The 20983-nt window shown below is 41.8% G+C and overlaps 1 protein-coding gene across 3 annotated transcripts; it reads right to left on the bottom strand.

Annotated features, from left to right (window-relative positions):
* Positions 1-3433: 3433 nt before the first annotated feature.
* On the bottom strand, positions 3434-20692 carry LOC149285123 (charged multivesicular body protein 3). Of its 3 annotated transcripts, XM_089495780.1 has the most exons (7): positions 20467-20692; positions 17678-17817; positions 7030-7090; positions 5342-5521; positions 4376-4497; positions 3962-4076; positions 3434-3573 (listed from the first exon to the last, which is right to left on the bottom strand). In XM_089495780.1, the coding sequence occupies exons 1-7, from the start codon at positions 20690-20692 to the stop codon at positions 3434-3436; spliced, it is 984 nt and encodes a 327-aa protein (XP_089351906.1). The 3 variants fall into 3 exon arrangements, with proteins under 3 accessions (XP_089351906.1, XP_089351907.1, XP_089351909.1); XM_089495781.1 differs by lacking the exons at positions 17678-17817; positions 20467-20692 and adding an exon at positions 8098-8142; XM_089495783.1 differs by lacking the exons at positions 17678-17817; positions 20467-20692 and adding an exon at positions 8098-8142 and having other exon boundaries at positions 4376-4456; positions 5409-5521.
* Between the last annotated feature and the right edge of the window lie 291 nt (positions 20693-20983).

Raw genomic sequence — 20983 nt, 5'->3', positions numbered from 1 at the left:
TTTTTTTCAACTTTATTTAACATGAATGATGTTAAATAAAGTTTTAAAAAAAAAACACAAAAAAACGATGCTTTAATCTAAGTCCCGGTCAGGCGCCCCTGCAACCATGGCGCCCTGTGCGGTCGCACAGGTCGCACACCCCTAAGGCCGGCCCTGCATGCAGTCCATGGAGCAAGACTGGATTTCCCCAATATTATAGAATTTTTTAAAAAAAACTTCCCCCAAATTAAGGACGTTCAAAGAGGTGCAACGGGGTAGTAGACCACTGGGCCTGAGGAGGCAAATACTGGCAGTTGATAGGTCCATGCAGCCCCGTGGAGTAGGACTGAATTTCCGCAATATTACGTCTTTCAAAAAAGGTTCCCCCAGAGTAGAACGGTCAAAGAGGTGCAGCAGCAGCGCTAGTGGTAGAATACTAGGTTTGGGCAGGCAGACACCGGCACACCCGTTGAGCAGGACTGGATTTCCCCAATATAACAGTTGTAAAAAAAAATGTTCCCCCTAAGAGTAAACACGGTCAAAGTGCTGCAGTAGTAGTAGTAGTAATAGGGCAGTGAGCCCGGGCAGGCAGACACTGGCACATCATATGCACATGCAGCCCTGTGGAACAGGACTGGATTCCCCCAATATTATATAATTTTTTAAAATTAAGTACCATATTTCTCACCTTTGTGTCTCTTCTATCCTCAGGGTGACATGTATCTGCAGGTGTTGTACCTAGGGCAATTGTTGTACGTTTTTATGTTTCTTTTTTTTTTTCCATGTTCCAATGTGTCGTTTCTCTACATCTGCTGACACTTTTCGCAACTGAATGTCCGAGGCGTGGAGTTGTCTTGCTATCCGGGTGCTCTGTTGCTTTCAGATTGCTGTAACTGTGTTTTATCCAGCTCACTTCTGTATTGTTGCACTCCGGACGCTTTTGGATTGTACTATATGTTTTGTCCATGTTATTCAATAATGTGCCTGACTGCACTTTTCTACTGCGGTACTGTTGTATTGATGTTATGCCATCTTATATACAATGTGCAACTGTGTTGAATTATATTTTATTACTTTTCAATAAAGAGATTTGAAAACCAAAAAAAATAAAAAAAATATACATCTCTCTCTCTCTCTCTCTCTATATATATATATATATATATATATATACTAGGGCTGCAACAACTAATTGATAAAATCGATAATCAATAATGAAAATCTTTGCCAATGAATTTCAGTATCGATTAGTTAAATCGATTTTATCAAATATAAGATGTTTTTTTTCAGAACAAGTGCTCTGAAAAATAACCTTCATCCTATAATTTGACCTCAAATAGAAGTAGGACAATAACACTAAATTCCAGATCCCCCGCGGCGCTGCACGGAAACCTGGATCCTCCTCTCTGACAGCCAGCGGGCGTCTGTGCGATGCGCGCAGACATCCTCTGCTACTACCGGCACTTCCACTAGGGCTTCTATGATGGAGCACCGGCGTCACTTGACCTTTAGGTGCTCAGTCATAGACGCTCCAGCAAAAGTGCCGGCCAGCAACAGAGGTTTGTCTACGTGCATCGCTCACCGGGTGTCCCTACTAGACACCAAGGAGTCTGGTGCATGGGAGTACGTAAGTAAGGGTATTTGGTTGGACACAGTGCGATATTTGGGGTTATAAGGCATATCAGGGGGGCACAGTGGCATATCTGGGGGGGGTAGAGTGGCATTTAGGGGGATAAGGCATATCTGGGAGGGCCGAGTGGCATATCTGGTGGTATAAGGCATAATATTATCTTCTATTTATATAGCGCCAACAATTTACACAGCGATTTATACAATACATATATTCAAGGGGTCTGATGCATTAGGTGGAGAGAGCCCTGCTCGCAAGCTTACAATCTTGAGATCTAGGGGTATGTGGCATATCTGGGGAGGGAGGAGTGGCATGTCTGGGGGTATGTGGCATATCTGGGAAGCAGCGTGGCAAGCCTTGGCTCAGATGCGCATAACTGGGGGGCAGGTTGGGAAAACAAAAACAAGAAATGCATTTTTCTCAAAGTTTTTTTTATTCTGCTGCTTGTTTATGAAATTATTTTAAATAAATGATAATTTTCACTTTTTTTTTATCCGATCAACCGAAAAAACAATCGGCCAACTAATCGATTATGAAAATAATCGTTAGTTGCAGCCCTAAGATATTTATATGTGATTGAAAACCCAGAAAAGTAAGTAAATGCAGTGTAAAAGTGTTGCCCATAGAAATAAATCAAATGAGGAACATACTTAAGGAGACCAGAAAGAGTGTAAAAAGAACCTTTAATAAAGTTTCAGTGCCACTTCCATCTCATAGAAAAATACCATCCTCCTACACATTACACACACACAGTTATAAGCTTTCCAGGCGGCATCCAGCTCCCGTAGAAAACTCAGATTGTAGAAGAAGCAAAGAGTTTATCTGAATCCTCACCCCGAAACATTCAAGAATTTGGAACCCCCCGATCGGGTCTGTTGGGGGGAGTTAACCCTTTCAGCGCTCCCTGCTCCGGTAAACAGAGAAGTTAAATTACCTGCCAAGCCTTAGAAGTGCTTTTCCAGTTTGAATCTCTGCCTGTAGATAAACTTGGGAAACAAAAAGCCACGGGAGATGTCCTCGTGGTCCCTGACTCTCCATCTGAAAAACGCGGTGGGTGGGTGGGGATTCCAGGACATAAAATGACTTCAATAATAGGATAATTAAGAAGTTAAAAAAACCTTCACCCTTCCCACTATACGATGGATAATACAAAAGAGAATAAGTTCCACGAACCATATAATGACACATAAAAGAACAATGGCCAAAAGTTACACCCTTATTACCTTTACCATGTACCATCTCCGAGTCTCAATTTGAAACGGCAGTGCCGATTTATGGTATCGTTAAATATTTTTATTGCAGAAGGGTAGCAATGATGTATCAGAGTTAACCCCATGTGGTAAAGCCCTCGTTAACATGGGAGTTGTAGACTGCCGCTTTGGAATCTTTGCCCAATACTAGGTGAAGTGGGATTTATAAACCATCCGTGGACACCGGGGCACAGTCTGTTTTACAGAAGTATTAACCATTGCATTCAACTATTTATACAAAGTGTAGTGTAGATCACACCAGCAGGGGAAAGGCGAGAGACCATGAGTGGGGCAGGCAATGCAGCTTCAGCCATCATGGCAGAAAGAACATATAGTGCAATGAGTGATATAACCTGTAGATAGCAAGAATAACCCAGTGTCCTTTCATCAAAAGCATGGCGTGAAGCCAATGAGATGGGGGAAAAGAAAAAAAGGTTATAACCACCTTTAATAAGCCAAAGATTGATAAATAGATATTTATATATATTTAGAACCCAAAATACTTTCAGAAACGAAAGTTTACAAATAAAAAGGACTGAGGAGTCTCCTAGTTTAGGGAGATCTCCACAATGCGCCATTAGCTCCTCAGAGCCTCCAGTCGTGATTGCATGGCCTCCAAATCTTCTTCCTCGTCTTCGTCGGATACTGCTGTGGCCCCCATCTCAGCAGGCTCCGGCAAGGCATCTGTGACTTTGTTGGGAGCTTTGCCCAAGGCACCTTAAAGAGATTGGTATTTAAAATGTGATCAAACTTCTGTGTGCACAGTTAACCCTTTGCATTCCCCCAGTAAGAAAATGAATCAATAGGTTTAGCTTCCGGAACTCAATAACGAATATAATTCTTTGCTCCTAATTTGAAGCATAGCCAAGTAGCATTTTCAGATTTTTTTTTTTTTATTATTTTTATAAATGGATTTCTTCTACTGCTGGGAGAAAAGCAGGGCACTCTGGGTACTAGGCTGGGTACAGGAACGAAGCAGAAAACCCACTTATACGAGCGATGCGGGAAAACAGCCGTACCTCCAATGTTCATACTGTTTGCCAGATCAGATAATTAATTAAAACAGTTGGTCTATGAAGAAGTATAACCTTTCAGCCTAATTTACCTGCTGTGATCTCAAACAGGATCCGGTCGACCTCCATTTCTGCTTGCTCTTCCATTTCATCCTGGTCTTCCATGCTTTCAAAGGTATCTTCCAGCATTTCTTCTATAATACCAGCCTATCAAAACACATTGACATTTAAACTAAGTGACTACGAGCAGAAGCACCTGAGATTTCAGCTTCACCATTTATCCGCTTTGCCTACCTCGGCCATTAGTGTTGCAACTAGTCCTACAGATAGCATTGGACATCACTTAAAGGGACATATATGTTAAGTTGCCATAGCTGCCCTTGTGTATTAAATCTAGGAGTTACATTTTTCCAGTTAAATAGTCCGTAGAGCCACTTGGTCGCTTGCACTGGACAGGGTGGGTGTTGGGATGTGGTTATATCCTGCATCATGCAGGTTCTTATTACCTTCATCATTTCTTTGGATAGTTCCCTCATGGTTGCCTGGATCTCTGGGATTTTGACCAGGTTTTGCATGGCTTTCATGACCTCTGTGCTTTTCTGTAAGGCGCCAGAGACCCTGAGGACAGCTGAAAGACGACAACAAGTACAGTTACACAGACAACAGGTTCCTGACACAGGTGATGTTTGTACTGCATTGTTTGACACATACAGTGATCCCACAGAGCTAAAACAATTAAAGAGTTAACCTAAGATTAGGTGGTGTAAAGATAAAAATGCTGTCTATGAGGTAACCGTACAGCTTTTGGAGGCAACCCATTCATTTAAACAGGGGGGGAATGGGAATCTGTTTTTTACATGGATCATGACATTAAAAACAAGACACGTTGTTTTAAAATGTTTATATATAAAACAGCACGGGTAGAATGGGTCCTGATAACCGCGGGCGGGGTCTTCATGGCTGATGAATAAGTCATATGAATGGTCAGGATGATCCATCTGGCTATAGTTCGCTCGGAGAAGCTCTGAAGAGGCTACGAACAGGCAAGATGATTTCCTACACTTCTCAGTTCTCTCTAAATATATAGTAATATCTCTTAGGGTCCAAGGTATGTCGTTTCTTCTCCCGATGTAGTAGGACAAGGGATAAAATGCGGGAAGAACGGATTTCCTGTTCTTTGTGGAAAACGGTTTGCACCTCGGTCTTTTCACTGCCTCCAGAATTTGCTCCCCATCTGGAACAAAATTGTAGAAAGGGCTCCTTGATAGATAACGCTTGGAGTTCACTAATCCAACTTGTAGAGGTTATGGGAATAAAGAAGGCATAAGCAAGCACAAAGCCAATATGCTTCTTTGGATTACATAGTAGAAGCATCTTTACGTCTCCCCCTACCCCATAACCTGGAATCCCGTTGTACAGCGCTGCGGAATATGATGGTGCTATATAAGACAATAGATATTAATCATCCTTACCCAGCTGGTTCTTCATGCTCATCAGCACAGAGTTCATGTGAGCCTTGGACGCGTAGAGTTTGTTCACTGCCTTTTTGGACTGCACCACCTCCTTTGCCAGAATGACGCATGCCTCCCTGTTGCCTTTCTTCGCCGAGTCTTTTATCGACCGTTTGACTTTTTCTTGTTCCCTCTGGATATCTGGTGTGGAGAGCCACAATTGTGGAAAGCACGACGTCAGAAAAGTAGTGTTCTGCCACAGCGGGTAGATGTTAGCAACGCTTCGGCTTAACCTACTATGCCCAAGGAGAGACTACAACCATATCGGGCATGGTGGTCCTCTGGGCTGGACGGTAAGAACATGTGCAAAGATAACACAGAGCTGAGCGTTACACATATCAAAATCTGGGTCCATAGAAAGGAGGACAGAAGAGGCAAATTCACAGAAAATAATTTGAAACAGAAAATGGGTTTAATGGTAACGGGATGAGACTCGCTGGGGACATGGATTAGACCTTTACATGCCCACATTTCAAACCAACATGTCTGCTTTTCCCTCTTCTGTACCATTACATGTCAACATGTGTTGCTCTTATTTTGAATATTGTATTTCATGTTTTGCCATCCACCGGTGCTCTATCAATAAAATGTAATGTTATTGTAATATATAATATACATATCTCCAGATGTTACTCTGCCTCACGCCACGGACGCAGGATTATCCGGTTAACTGGATGAGGAAGGCAAATAATATTTTTTTTAACAAACGTGAACCTCATGTCAGGGGAAAAAAAAATTAAAATAAATAAAAAAAAAGACACCTCACAGATTAGGTCAGGTTTAGAAATCAAAATGTTTCAAGTTCTAAAGCTTGATTAAGGCAGTTATTATATTATTTATATAAACACACCATAACGTAACTGTAATATATATATATATTCATTTCAGAAAGCCTGAGAACCCAGCCCTGGGCTTGAAGATGAGAGGTGGGAGTGGTAGCGCTGGATTACCCAATTACCGCAAACATAGAGCATAGGAAGGTATCGCTTATCAGCAAAAACCACACTATTTATAGCCCAGGCAGGCGAACGGAAAGCGTGATCTGAAGCTTAAGACAATTAAATAATCTGTTTTATGGGAGGAAAGTCCCAGAAGCTTGTATTTTAATTATCTGGCAGTATTGTTTAAAAAACAGATATGTATATAGAATGCAGTGTTGCCATTTACTGCTGTAAGTACTAATACAGCGAGGGAATGTAAACACCCAGCACCTGTCAACATACATTGTTAGACTGTGCATGAATGTATAATGTTAGTGCGTTAGCGTGTCTGCTACTGTATGATGTTAGCGTGTAAATGTATATTAGTGTATGGCAGGGCTCAACAAACCTCGGGCAGCGACTCGGGTAATACACCTAGCCCTACCTACGACACCTACAGAGCCCCTTTCTCTGAGCTGCCTTCTGTCATTGAATGATTGCCTATAATTGAGGGAGGGGGGACTAATCGCATGGATTTACATCAGGAAAAACGGACAGATTCGACGGCCGGACGGTTCTTTACTGCAGTCAAATTCTACGTTACTAAGGGAGGCCTCTCACTGCTGGGGGCTATTTGGCCCGGCCATGGAGAACATGCAATTCCGTGAGGACTGTGGACCCGCATTCTATCCACAATGAAACCAACAGTTTTGTTCATTTTAAACTAACCTCGTATTTGTCTGTCAATCACTCTCATTTCTTTCCGGATTTTTAGGGACCATTCGTTGACCTGATCAGGGGAACAGCAGAGAAACTGTTAGCAGAGAAAGTTCGGAAGCGGCGACAATACAGAATATTCTGCTCTTTTTGGCTAAAAATATTCTTCCCTGTATTTTTTTGTACATTGCATGTTAGGCACAAACTCTTCGTGCCGGGCGCCTGCGGTGCTAGAGGTTACCTATCCATATCGCATGTAAACGATGCCGCGCATGACAATAAGCGTGTTCTACACACAGGCCCATCAACAACAGAACCAGTTGTAAAATAGTTGATGAACATTTCAAGGTGATTAGAATGGATTGTATTATTTTGGACTCTCTAGAGTCTTTAGTTGAAGTTGATACATTTTATAGAGGCCGCATAGAAAGATATACAAAGCTCTCTTCTTCAGACAGCGCATGCAGCTTTCCATTTTCTACGTTGGCGGAAGGCACTGGGTATCGACTTCAGCTACAGATCCAGGTGCCTGGGTGCCCACTTACATTACATGTGTAAGAAAAACCACAGATCTGGTAAAAGCCACCGAGGGAGTGCCTAAAACTCACAAGATATACACGTATCTCACTCATACGCAGCGTGTCCACGCAGAAACACTTTCCTCACGTGAAATACATACAATGTCAGCGTGTCAATTCATCATGCCCTCACTCACCAGCCCGGCTCACCCTCACCAGCCGGGCTCACACACACCAGCCGGGCTCACACACACCAGCCGGGCTCACACTCACCAGCCGGGCTCACACTCACCAGCCGGGCTCACACTCACCAGCCGGGCTCACACTCACCAGCCGGGCTCACCCACACCAAACCCACCCACACCAAACCCACCCACACACCAGCCGGGCTCACACTCACCAAACCCACACACCAGCCGGGCTCACACTCACCAAACCCACACACCAGCCGGGCTCACACTCACCAAGCCCACTCTCATCAAACCCACACACACCAAACCCACCCACACACCAGCCGGGCTCACACTCATCAAGCCCACTCAACAGCCAGGCTCACACTCACCAGGTCCTTGGGCGGCCTTTCCTGCGTTTTCCCGAAAAGCCCCATATTCGTGTACTCAGAAACCAAAATAACAGCTCTAAAGTCTTTCTGGCAACTGTTCCGGTCACTTACGCTTCCTACTTCCGCCAGTACAGTGGAGACAGAAAGCTCACTTCCGCCCAAACAGTGACGTTAATAAAATCTTCCGTCACTCACTGACAGGGAGCGGTGGTTTGGTTTGGGGGGTCCGTTGTGGGGGGAGGGGGTGCCGCAACGCATTTTTTATTTCTCCTTCACAAACATTAAAGGGGGCAACACCGGACACAAGCGTCAGTCAGTACTTACTGTGTTATATGGAAAGTGCTGTTATTAAGCATTAAACACATTAGATAAAAACGCCCAGGCGAGCTATAGCGTGACTGTAACTCCCATTGCTCTGCCGGAATGATGATGCGATTCTTGGGAGTTGTAGTCCAGCACAGCAGGGAGCGCCAGCAGAAAGCATGTTGATTTATGGGGAGAAATACCCCTTTCCAATTTTTACTTTCCTTTTTTTTGTATTTTTGCATCGTCATAACGCGATTATAACATTTTGCCTTAAACTATGAATTGCTTATCGTATCCAAATACCAATAGTCTACCGCGCGAAGGTTTTGGGTCACTTCGTGGAAAGCAAGAAAATTGTAACATAATTGCAAAAGTTTTTTTTTTTTTTAAAACTATCAATTAACCTTTTAAAGTTAAACTGATTGGCAAACAAAACGTGCCATTGGAACACAGGAGTGATGGGAGTGATAAAGGGCCATTGGAACACAGGAGTGATGGGAGTGATAAAGGGCCATTGGAACACAGGAGTGATGGGAGTGATAAAGGGCCATTCGAACACAGGAGTGATGGGAGTGATAAAGGGCCATTGGAACACAGGAGTGATGGGAGTGATAAAGGGCCATTGGAACACAGGAGTGATAAAGGGCCATTCGAACACAGGAGTGATGGGAGTGCTAAAGGGCCATTGGACCACAGGAGTGATGGGAGTGATAAAGGGCCATTGGAACACAGGAGTGATGGGAGTGCTAAAGGGCCATATAAAATCAGCCGTTTACAGCTACAATAGTCATTTACATTAACCCAGTCTGCGCTGGATTTCTCATCCATTTCATGTTATTTTAATGGACAAAATAGTTTTTCTTTAAAAAACAAGGACATTTTAAGTGACCCCAATCTGCAGCTAAATTAGTCTCTCTGTCACCGGCCCTCATCTGCCGCTCCTCTGTGCCAATCACTCCACTGGCTTGCCCGTGGGGTGTCACTGATATGTTTTGGTGCTGTGATCGGTTTCCTTCCCGTGTTGGTAAGTGGGCAGCGTGCACATCCGCATGCTTATTACATAAATAAAAAGTGCATGTTGTATATATGATGACATTGGAGTCGCCTCCCCTTTGCGTACATGTATACACACACACAAGCATGCGCAGGATGGCCCCAGTCCACTCTGCATGGGCTAGTAACAGGTTATCAGTAGTCACGTTTGAATATTACACGTTTGATTATTATTGGCAGCACTAGTAGAAGAGTAGAAATCCCGGACACGTATTATTCAGTAGCAAAGCGATCGGCGACCGACCGTTCCCACTTTTCAGGACTGAGAGCTCAGCGGGATTCGGGATTCCACGTTCCTGATTTCAATCTCCGGTGTCCCAGGCAGAATTGTGCGCATGCACAGTAGCGCTGCCAGTGCGAATGACACTGCCCTAACGCACCAGCGCCTCCTTGTCATCACACACCCTGTAAATGGCCAAACTTGCTACTGTTTCATTTTGGGCCCAAGATCTTTTAGTTACCCTTATGTACGTTTAATATATACCCGTGTTATAAATACATGTACCATTTGTAGACTTCAATGGTATGTAAGCTGTAAATTTCTTTTATGGTGATTTTTTTTTTCTTTTCACTGTATGTTTACTCCTTTGTAAACTAGAATAACATGTTATATATATATATATATATATCACACACACGCACACGTGTGTATATATGATGTACACATGTATCGTAACATCACAGCTGGTTGCCTCTGTAAATATGTAATAAAAGCCAAAGCTGTTGCGTAAACATAAACTTCTCTTTAATTCATTCAATAGAAGAAAGACACCAGATCTGAATTTATTTTATTACACTGAACAATGCAAAATAGTTACGGAATTTGTATAAACAGAACAATGTTAAGAAAAAAAAGCTGAAAACTGTATAACTATTCGACTATGTTCCACATGACTGTATTTTCTTTCTATAATAACATTCCATAAACAGAAATTGTACAAAAGGGTGTTTTTTTGTTCGTTTTTATCTATTACAGTTGAATTTTAATTTTGAATAGTTCATTGGTACAAAGCTGCGGTATTGTTTTCCATTCGGGTGATAAAATTTATATTACTAAGTTACCGCGTAGTTCCTTTACAGATACAAGATGATGGGGTATCCACTTGCTTTCAGAATGTAGGTTTTTATGCATGCGCCTTATCCAAGCCCATAGAAATAAGAAAAGCAAGATGAAAAACGCTTTCAAAACTCCCCTTTCCAACTGGGTCAATTCCCCCGACTCAGCAGTTAAATGATGTTACCGTACTTTGTGATCAAAGGGGCAAAACCGGAAAAAAAAAAAAAGGCCAAAGCTTGCCGTAGAAATGTAGAGCCGAGTTAATTATTACACATAGACTTATAACAGTGATCCAGTAAAGTCATAACAATAACTTGATATACCGGTCCGGATGTGCTATAAAAAAAAATTAAGGTGTGTCAAGTTCCAGTGGTATTAAAAAAAAAAAAAATAAAAAAAAAAAAAAAATGTACCTATTGTAAAAAAAAAATAAAAAATAAAAAAAAAATTATAGTATAGTATAAAAAAAAAAAAAAAAAAAAAAAAGATGCAATTTCCCGCAAGCTACCCCTACATGATCTCGGGCATCTTACTTGCGCAGACCATATAGGAAGCTTGATGCCTACAGAGTAATGGGCCGTCTACACCGATGCATTTCAGAATAATCAGAATATCTTGCAAATGATTTTTATCTCTGTGTACAAGTTGGAGACGTGGAAAAATAGCTATATATACACGTTATTATTTGTGGGGTTTTTTTTGTTTTTTTTTAACTAGCGTGCCTTACTACCTTTCTGTGCGTCTCATATTCTAGTATGTTTATTTCTGCATAGTTTTTTGTATTTTCCTTTACATTAAATGGGATTTGCGACTGGCTTATTTTTCTTCTATATAAAATATACTGTATATATATATATATATATGTATTTTTCACCATTCTATATATTTTGTCAATATATTTCACAGAAAAAATGGTGCAGGAGTATAATAGCCCACTGAGCCAGTCCAAATGATTCAAACAGTAGTGTAAGCGTATATTAGTGTGTGACACAGCATATGTTAAATTACCAGAAGTGTACTCGGCTTTACTCCCCCCCCCCAGGCCAGAAGGTGCCCCCTTTAGGTGGACTAAAGGTTATCATCAACAACATAGTTAATTTTTTCAATAGAACACTCATTTATAGCTACATGTTGTCCAATGGGTGTCATTTCATGTCTGTATTTGTGTGCTTTAATAGATCATTCCATGACATCATACCACGACACAACTTGAATATACAGCAGGGCCAAAATAACAGCGGTTATCGATCAAGACAATTATAGCCCCACAAACACATTATGACAAATATAGACTAATTTATTACCATTTTATTAATTGCCTGATTGTGTAAATTATTTTCTACACCCACCATCAGGATATTCCGATTCTATATAGTTTTAAATTAGGGACATGACAAAAAAAAAGGCAAATTGCAGCCACAGATCAACGTACATTTAAGGTAAGGCTCGTATACGATTAACAATATATATATTCCCCTTCTGCCATGTTTGTGGACTTTTTGCATGCGCAAAACACAGACAAAAATAGAAAAAAAAAAATACAAAAAAACCCAGCTGTGACATAAGCTATTTTAAGTTGCCATCATATATATATATATATATTTTTATTTTCCATTATTTAATAAACTTTGGCAGATCTGTCATTTTATTCTTTCCTCTAAAGATCTACTTACATAAAACAAACACTAAAACGTTTAAGAACGTGTTTCTATGGCAACAACCAATCAGTGCCTATTTTTGCATCACATGATTGTGAGTGAGGCTTTTAAACGACAGCAGCAATGGTGCCAACTAAGGCTGCATGTAAAAAACTCAACAAGGAAGATAGAACGGGCCACTTAAATTACTGACCCCAGTTTATACATTGGGGGGGGGGCATGTAGCAAACGCTGGATATCTTTTTAACACAAAGCCAACCAAAGGTCAACTAATTCTATAGGTAAGACATGACAATATATATTTTTTGAAGGCAAAAAAAAAAACGTTAGAGGTTCTGAAACAACAGCCATTCAATGATATAGAATTTTACATAAAGATTACAACCAAAATAACACTTTACCAACAGCTATATTTCCATAAATCTTTGACAGAGACAAACGCTGCGGGGTACATGGGATATCTTCAAAATAAACGGGCTCATTTCAGAACTAAAATGTTAAGGTTTTGTACTCTAACAATATACAGTTAAGTAGGAATACGATTTGAGGAAGCCATAAAAATATTTTTCTTACATACCCATTTGCATTTAATACACAAAGAAAGGCGAGGGAATGAATTACAAACAGTGACGCGATGTGCATGAATTCACGGTACTAAGGTTTTTAAAGGGGACATCAAACCACAGAGGTTTCTAACAGACGCAAGCATTTTCGGGCAAGAGAGCTTATATGAAGGTATGGCCTTGGGGCTAAGAGGCAGGGGTGGCAGACAGAGACGGCTGATGCGTGTAATGTTTCTTTTTGTAGGACGCCCAGCGACACACCGGACAACAATGTCTACCTCCAGCCAGCCACATCACAATGCAATTTTGGTGAAACACATGACCACACGGCAAACCCATCAGTAAAGAGCCATGTTCGAAATTCTCTAAACACACAACACACTCTGTACAGTGCAACATGTTCTCGGGCCATTCAGACCAGTATGGCTCCGTGTTGTCCTGTGTGCCAGGGGATCCGTACAAACCAGTTTTGTCTCTTTGTTCTTGGACACATGAGCAAGCGTAGCTGGCGCCTTCTGGAGAAGCATGGCTCGCGCAACCAGGCGCATCAGCTTGTTCTTCACATGAAGGCTTTTGAACAGCAAGATCGCGGTTGCGTTCAGCTTCTGAGTCACTATCGCTATCCTGCGATGTTTCGGAGGTTTCTTCTTCTCCTTTGTGTACGCCAGAGCAGCGAAACGGCCACGTTGGAAGGCTTTTGATGTAATCTGTGGGTATAAGTGGGTGAAGCCATAAATCGGGAAAAGCTAATCTCTCGAGAATAAGATCTGGGTCGTCATCCCAATCAGAGTTGATGGGAAAGTGGTGGAAGGAAGCTATGGGGTGAAACAGGTAGCTAGTATACCAATCCCAAAGGCTGGACAACCACTCCAGATTATTGGCGTTCACTTCATCTGCATTGTTGTTACGACGTCTCTTCTTCTCAAAGTAATCAATGAGTAATCCGTGACCAAGGTAAGTGCCTAGAAAGAGCGCAGGATGAGAGGAGTAGAACATCCAGTCTGCCCTCACCCAAGATGCCAAAGTGGTGGTATTGGAATAACGGAGGAGTTTCAAGCTATACTCGTAGAAACTGTCAAGGTACGGTAGCTGTAGGAAACCCAACACCGGCAACCAGGAAATAATTAGCAGGGAGTTATACGTCCCCAATGTGCTAATAAGAACCACAAATCTTTTTATGGTTGCTCCTTGAGTGATGAACAGGTCCATCCAGGCCATCAAATTCACCAAAACCAAGCTTAAGACAAACAAATCATTCACTTCTGGTTGCAAAGAACGCAGAAATGAATCCATGGCGTGGAGGGATACGTATTCCCCCGTATTGTTTCCATACTTGTAGATTCCCTCAGGAGTTTTAAGGATATAACACGGAGTCCTGTCAATGTTGATCTGAGCCATGAAGCTGGTTTTATCCCAATTTCCAACTTTAACAAATATGAATTCCACTCTGCCAGTAAACTTAACGCTCAGCGTGGAAAAGAACGCTGGAGGTTGATCAAGGTTTGCAAACAGGTACAGCTTGACCTTGTACTGATCGCTTTTGTTCCATTCTTCTTTCAGGTGTTCAGGATCATAAATCGTTTTGACCCGTGAAGCCGCATGAGCCGTTATCCACTTGAAAATATGCTCCGTTTCTACTTTCCTGCCGCTGTATTCTTTAAGCATCACCTTCCCCTTTGAGGTGCTGGTTCGGGGCACGGACATGATGAGGGTGGATCTGATCCAGCCTCTCTTCCTACAGTACCTGATAACGAAAGCAAACAAAGGTACATCAGTGCATTTACCAGACAGTTTATTTCAGAATCAAAAACGGCATAAACCATGCTAGGTTCAAGAATACAGCATTTCGTCTTCCTTGAAGGAAGAAACTTTAATACACTTTATCTTGTCATTGAGACCAGTGTCAGGAGGCAGCTGTTGAATGAGAAAGCAAGCAATATTTTGTCATATACAGGTATATGCTGTATTGTAAACAAAAGAGAAAGTAAACTGCCTCCAAATTTGTAATTTAAGGATTATAGTAAATTCACTAATTAATTACATTTGCAAGATTTTGCGGGATTTTTTCCATGCACCCAAAAATGGCTATTGTAGATATTGGTGAAACTACTTTTTTTTTTTTTTTAAATAAAAGTGGTTAAGTCATCCATACCTTTTGTTTAAAAATAAGCACTTAAATAAAATTAATTAAACTCTTTCATACAGGGCCTGTCATGTTCCCTAATCTGACTTCCTAATGTAAACTGGATTTTGATTTCTAGAAATATGCCTTCAGGTCATCCCGTCCAACTAGATATAAAACATAGCGATTAAATGGTGTAATATGAAAATGTCACCCACTCACCTCGGGTCACTCGAGCAGTTGAAGGTACCGGTGCGGATGCCGAATTTGGATACTTTCTTCATCATCTTTTCCCAGTGGACCGTGCTCACTAGAGGACTCCTACCGTTAGCCACTACCTGTGGGTGACACACGCAAAACGATCAAATATTAGGAATTAACTAAATTCAAAATACACACACGCACACCTATTAGGTGGGGGAGAGTGCCCCCCTGTGCAAACATCATTGTCAAGTGCGCCATCAGTAAATAGTGTTTTACTCATCATCCTGTGCTGATCAATCGGGACAATCCAAGTTTATTGTTTGTTTTTTTTTGTTTTAAAGAATAAAAAAAAATCCCAAGAACAACCCATGCGCGACAGCGCTGCGGAATTTGATGGCGCTATATGAAACAATAAATAATAATAAAACGGCAGTTTTTTCCAGCGGGAGTATGTTTATATACATTCATTCAGAGGTTTCAACCGGTAACCACTAGTGGATTCACTGCATTCTCCAGCGACTATGATCCTCCATCCACTTGGGGTCACCACGGGAGCATCTAAGCCAACTCCTGCAGAACCAGTGTCTTTTTTATAATCTGTTCCCAAACTTTATTCTTATTTAACCAATTTTGGATTGGATGGCCTTGGATGAATTTGCAGCTCGCATGGACAGTTTAGTTATGAGAACCAAAAGCTCATTCAACGCGTGGTCCCAAAGCATGCAGTTCTCCGAGAGGGATCCAACCTGCCTGCGGTTAGAGCATCACAAGATACAATAGTGGCAAGTTTACACGGCTTATTTAACAAGCCAATGTATTGTTGTATCCGGTGGAATTTGACAGCTAACATCCCGCACGTAGAACAATCACCAAAGTGGCCAGACTGGTTTGCAACGGAACAGTTATGGCATATTTGTATAACCGCGGTCATGCCACAGGGAGGCAAACAATGTGTCGAGTCGGCAGCCTCCAGCTGTGTTTGTCCGGATAGCAGTCACGCCGGATTCCATCTGGAGTCAGGGACTCAGGAGCACAGCCCGAGGACAGCCCGGAGAAAGCTACGGCTCGATGAAATACACAACTGCATTTAGCAATAAACACACAGAAACAGCCGTAGATTTGCACTTGCTGTCCCTTTTCGCGCCTCTGCGGATTGATCGTCAGGAATTATAAAACAATATATTGAGGCGCTTGAGCCATTTGCATTTTGCAATAGCAAGTCCAGCCTAGTCCTCAAACATTCTAAAGACCTAGCGTCGTGCCTTTCATTGCTGACCTAAACTGTTTCAACACGGACAATACACAAGAAAAGTAGTATTATGCGTCCTCTGTTACCGATCAGCAAGCACGTGCCAGACAGGCTGGATAAACTGCAGATATCTCTACCGTCTACCATTAGAACCCTTCTAACTCATTCACCAGTAAGACGGAAGTTGATACTCCGATCTTTCGGACATCATCCCACCTGCGAGGCTCATACGTTCGGAGACTGCTTTGTGCTTTCAGGAGCCCTTGGGGCAGATTTAACACACGATGACACCACTTAGGACCACACTGTTACAGATCATTTATGATAATAACTATAATCACTGCTATCCTGTGGTGACGTCTCACCGTTAAATTATGTTGCGTGGAGCTCATTTAGATGAATCGGTAATATTTTAATAATGGATGTGCAAGTTGACCAAGTCTTTGGTGCTAAATTATACATTTATTATATATTTTATCTTAAAATACACGATCAGTAAGATCAGGACAGGAACTTGTCAATATTTTGTGAGGATTTTAGTCCAGCCATTTTTTTTTAAAGATATTTTAGGAATACAATTAGCCACATTTTTTTTTTTCTTTCTTCCCCCAACAGCATAATCTCCAAACTAGACACAAAACAACTTACAAAAACACAGCTTTAACAACCAGCGAGGAAAAGGCTTTCAGGTTCAAATTGCAAAAAAAATATATCTTTTTGAGTATAGGAATTGCCCTCGTAGCTTTTCACAGTCACAAGAGAGAACGGATGAAGCTGCGGGGATTAGAAGTCTTTAGTCTCCGTGGTTCCGGCAGGAAAATACACCTTATACTGGAAGCGTCCCATGTACATTTGTTCTTTCTTCAGGCTTATGGACAAAGCTGTAACTAGAGCTCGTGGCGCCCATGGCAGGGATGAGGCTCTCCCCCCTCTTGTAATTATTGTAACTCTTGTGTGATATACTACTTGTCACGTCCGGTTTACAGCACTGTGGAATATGATGGTGCTATATGAACCAATAAATAATAATAAAGGTTTTATTTTTTTAGGCAATGTTCCTCTGCACAAAGGAACCAAGAACCCCAGACATGAGTTTCAGCCTTCATGGGGCTTGTCAGTGGGGTTCGGGTGGGCATCTCTCTAGGCACAAGAGAGCAAGGAGGTCCAAGTTTGGACTCACCTTCTCACTGGCCAAGAGATCTCCAAAGGGCGACATACCATAGAAAGCAAATTGGAGATACTCGCCAAGTGCTCTCGAGGTTATGTCGTCATGTAATAGTAATTCATTCAAAAGGCTTTCACAGGTATCACCAAGATATAATCACATGTGAAATGTATAGTTATTCACGCTTATAGGAGATTTCATACCTGCACCAGCCAGATGCCGTCTTTTGTATCTTCTACAAGCTCGTAAAAGTGCATTTCACCGCTGAAGTTAGTGCTGGACACCGCGTCGGACGCCTCCTCTTCCTTTGAGGCCGAGTATAACTCTCCTTCCATTAGGTCACCTGTGAAACAAAACAAAAATAACATTAGAAGAGCAGTAAAGAGAAGCTTTCAATCAGATTATCACACATTTGGTTCAAGTGGGCAAGTCATGTAAAAACGGGTAAGCTTCTTGGTACCCATCAGAGGACAGGCGCTCAGCGTTGGGTATCCTGGTAATGGCGGGCATACTCCATTCACAGACAAACAAGTCAGGGTGGAAACCCAACCATGTTCCATCACAGAGATAGATAAATAGATAATTAGTAGATTAATATGTAGATAGATACATATTATAAAATGATGTATACAATGCTACATACGATTAATCCGGCAATACACTTTTCTGTTCAAAATAGTGAACCTTATAAAGCGCACTCAGTCTTCTCATACGCTTTCCAAGCCGCGCTCCATTGAGAGAAGCCCTCCTTACCTTTTGCTCCTCCAAACAAAAGGTATGTCCTGCTTACACACCGTACAACACCACAGAACATGATGGCGCCATATAAACCAATAGGTGATAATAGACGGGCAATGAAGCCATGAATAGAAACGCTGTTCTTTCACGGCTTTAGAAATAAATAGATCTTAAGAATGATCTATTAAGAACCTCGGAGTGTTTCACGAAGACATTGCGACACCGCGGTTGATGTAAATGGGTTAAAATGTTTCATTTGCCGGAGCAGATAAGTCGGCACGTTAAGAGACTCTGAAGCAGTCCTGGCGGAGGCACCCGGAGCGTCGAAACTCGCCCAGATTTATTATACGGCTAACAATGGAGCTTTGTTCCCAGCGCAAACCTTGAGGTTTCCGGTAACCAAATTAAGAGAAGCCTGCCAGACTTTAATACTCGCTGCTTTAGCTTAAGGCCGTTCTTACAAAGGGCCACGGAAGGAATCGGATATCCAGCATGAGCAGGAGCGTTCCACGTCGCTAATCGGATTAATTACGGTTCAGAACGAGTACCTACCCTGCAGCAGATCACTACTTTCACGCATGAGAGCTTAGGGGTCCTTTTAAATATGCTTTTAATTAAATAGCCGTATTTCAACTTGGTCTTCTCAGCCAAATGGATCTCCGCTAACGCTTAGAACTATTCCTAGTGATTAGTTACAAAGAAATATAGAATTGTACGGAAGATTAGACCCACTCGGACCCATCTAGTCTGCCCATTTTTCCTGCTGTAAAGACATTAATCAGTCCTTGAAAACCAAATGGTAGATTTAGCTGTAGGTTACGGGGTCATCCCAGCCCCCGAAGAGCCTTCATTAGAGCTCAGAACGGTACGAGCGTCAGATACGAGCGCATCTCAGTATTCTCCATCCCCTGAAGCCACAATTATGTGACCGGGTAACCACCTAAACTCCCAACCCAGCTACACAAATACCTATAGCTGCTAAAGTGACAAAAACGCCTGTCTGTTACCACACCTGCTATACAAATACACACAACGCTCTCCATAGTTTCTATAGGAAATATCAGTGCTACTGTCAGGGCTCGACATACCCCAGGTCACCATGGCGACAGGAAATCAATGCCGTGGTGACCGTGGGTTTTGAAGAGGAATGCTGCACTTTCGGTAACGAAGCCCCCAGGATTGCGGGGAGCCCCTGTCCGGTACCGCAAACAGCCCCCCCATCCCCGGCATCCCACTGACCCGGTGCTACCTCGGTCCCAGCGCGCCGAGTCCGTGCACAGAGAGATGATGTCATTACCATCATCATCATCATCACCATCATTACGTTGCTGTGTGTATTAATGTGTGTGTTATTGTGCGAGTGTAAGCGTGTTAGTATGCTAGTATTGAAAAAAAACTGGCTCCTACATTTTTTGGCTGGCTTCTAGATATAAACCAAATTTGCCAACCCCTGGATTAAGCGATCCATACCCAATGTCACTAATTAATTTAAGGAGGGGAAAAAAAACCAAAACCATTCTTCTCATTCTACATAATGACGGCCCCAATAATCCACAATATAAAAGAAACATTGCTGTTACAAGCACAAGAATCAAATAGGTACATGTTCACTAAAAAAATATTTGAAATATAACACATATAAAATAATATTTTCTTCCCAAGGGATAAAATCTTACGATAAATATATAGTAGTTCTATACTTACAGAAAATAATAAGCATTCGAAGCGCAAGGAGCTTTCCTGTCCCAAACATTATTAAGAAGCAAAATTATTCCCTGTACTGGTAAAACCTGTATTTTTGCAAACTGTAACTAAATTAAAAGGTAGAATAATAGCTTTATTGTGTAAGAAAGTAACTTAAAGCATTGTTCATATATCTTTAATAAAACCAATAATAAAATGTTCTACTGTACTTATCTATGTGATTATTATAATTATTTTATTTATTATATTCATATTATTTATTATTATTTATAATGTTCAGGAAAACATAATTCCACGCTCGATATAGTCCTCTATAGCATATTATTATCGTTATCTTTTGTTTATATAAAAATGTACACGATGCACAAAATTAGGAGAGTTTGGCAAAACTAGAATTGTGTACGGAAAGAAAGCGATATATTAGGTTTAGCTAAAAATCTACAGCTATATAGCCACATAGTGTCTAATAATGTCACAAGACTCGAGTCTACCTGGACCTTAAAAAAGTGACATTTTATTTTTTTTAAAAAAGTAAAGATTGATAAAATACCTGATTTTTCCACAAGTTCTCGGACATCCTTCTTCTCCGGCAGCCCGGCGTACCCCAGACCCCGGCACTCCAGGACGGTCTTTAACTGTTGGAAGCTCAGTGTCATTGGGTCCGCCAACTGGCTGGCGAAGATGCCAGTCTCGTACCATACTATGGTTTCAAAGAACCTGGCCAGCACGAAGAGGATGAGGAAATAGAGCAGCAAGAAAAACAGCTTCAGCCACATCTTGCCAAAGTTTAGTTTTTTTTGCCTTCTGTCTGTCAGTCCTCTGCCGGCGAGACGGGATGCAGCGAGGTCTCTTACAGCCACCCTGGCCGGGGCTGCCCGATCGCTCCTGCACGGCGTCCAACTATGGAGCTATCACATTCCAGGCGATCAGGAGAAGTTAACCTGTTGATTTGTCTGTCATCATAACCATGATGAGCGGCTCAGTGACCCCCCCCCAAAAAAATCAGTCACCTGGGTAACTGTCCTTATTACTAGCATAACCACAGCAGAATGGGCTATGAGAAAGTG

The sequence above is a fragment of the Sceloporus occidentalis genome, unplaced genomic scaffold, assembly GCF_023333645.1.
Source record: "Sceloporus occidentalis isolate IW3139 unplaced genomic scaffold, rSceOcc1.0.p SCAF_84, whole genome shotgun sequence".
NCBI lineage: Eukaryota > Metazoa > Chordata > Lepidosauria > Squamata > Phrynosomatidae > Sceloporus > Sceloporus occidentalis.
The sequence above is the reverse complement of the archived record's forward strand: the minus strand, read 5'-3'. Positions and strand labels throughout refer to the sequence as shown.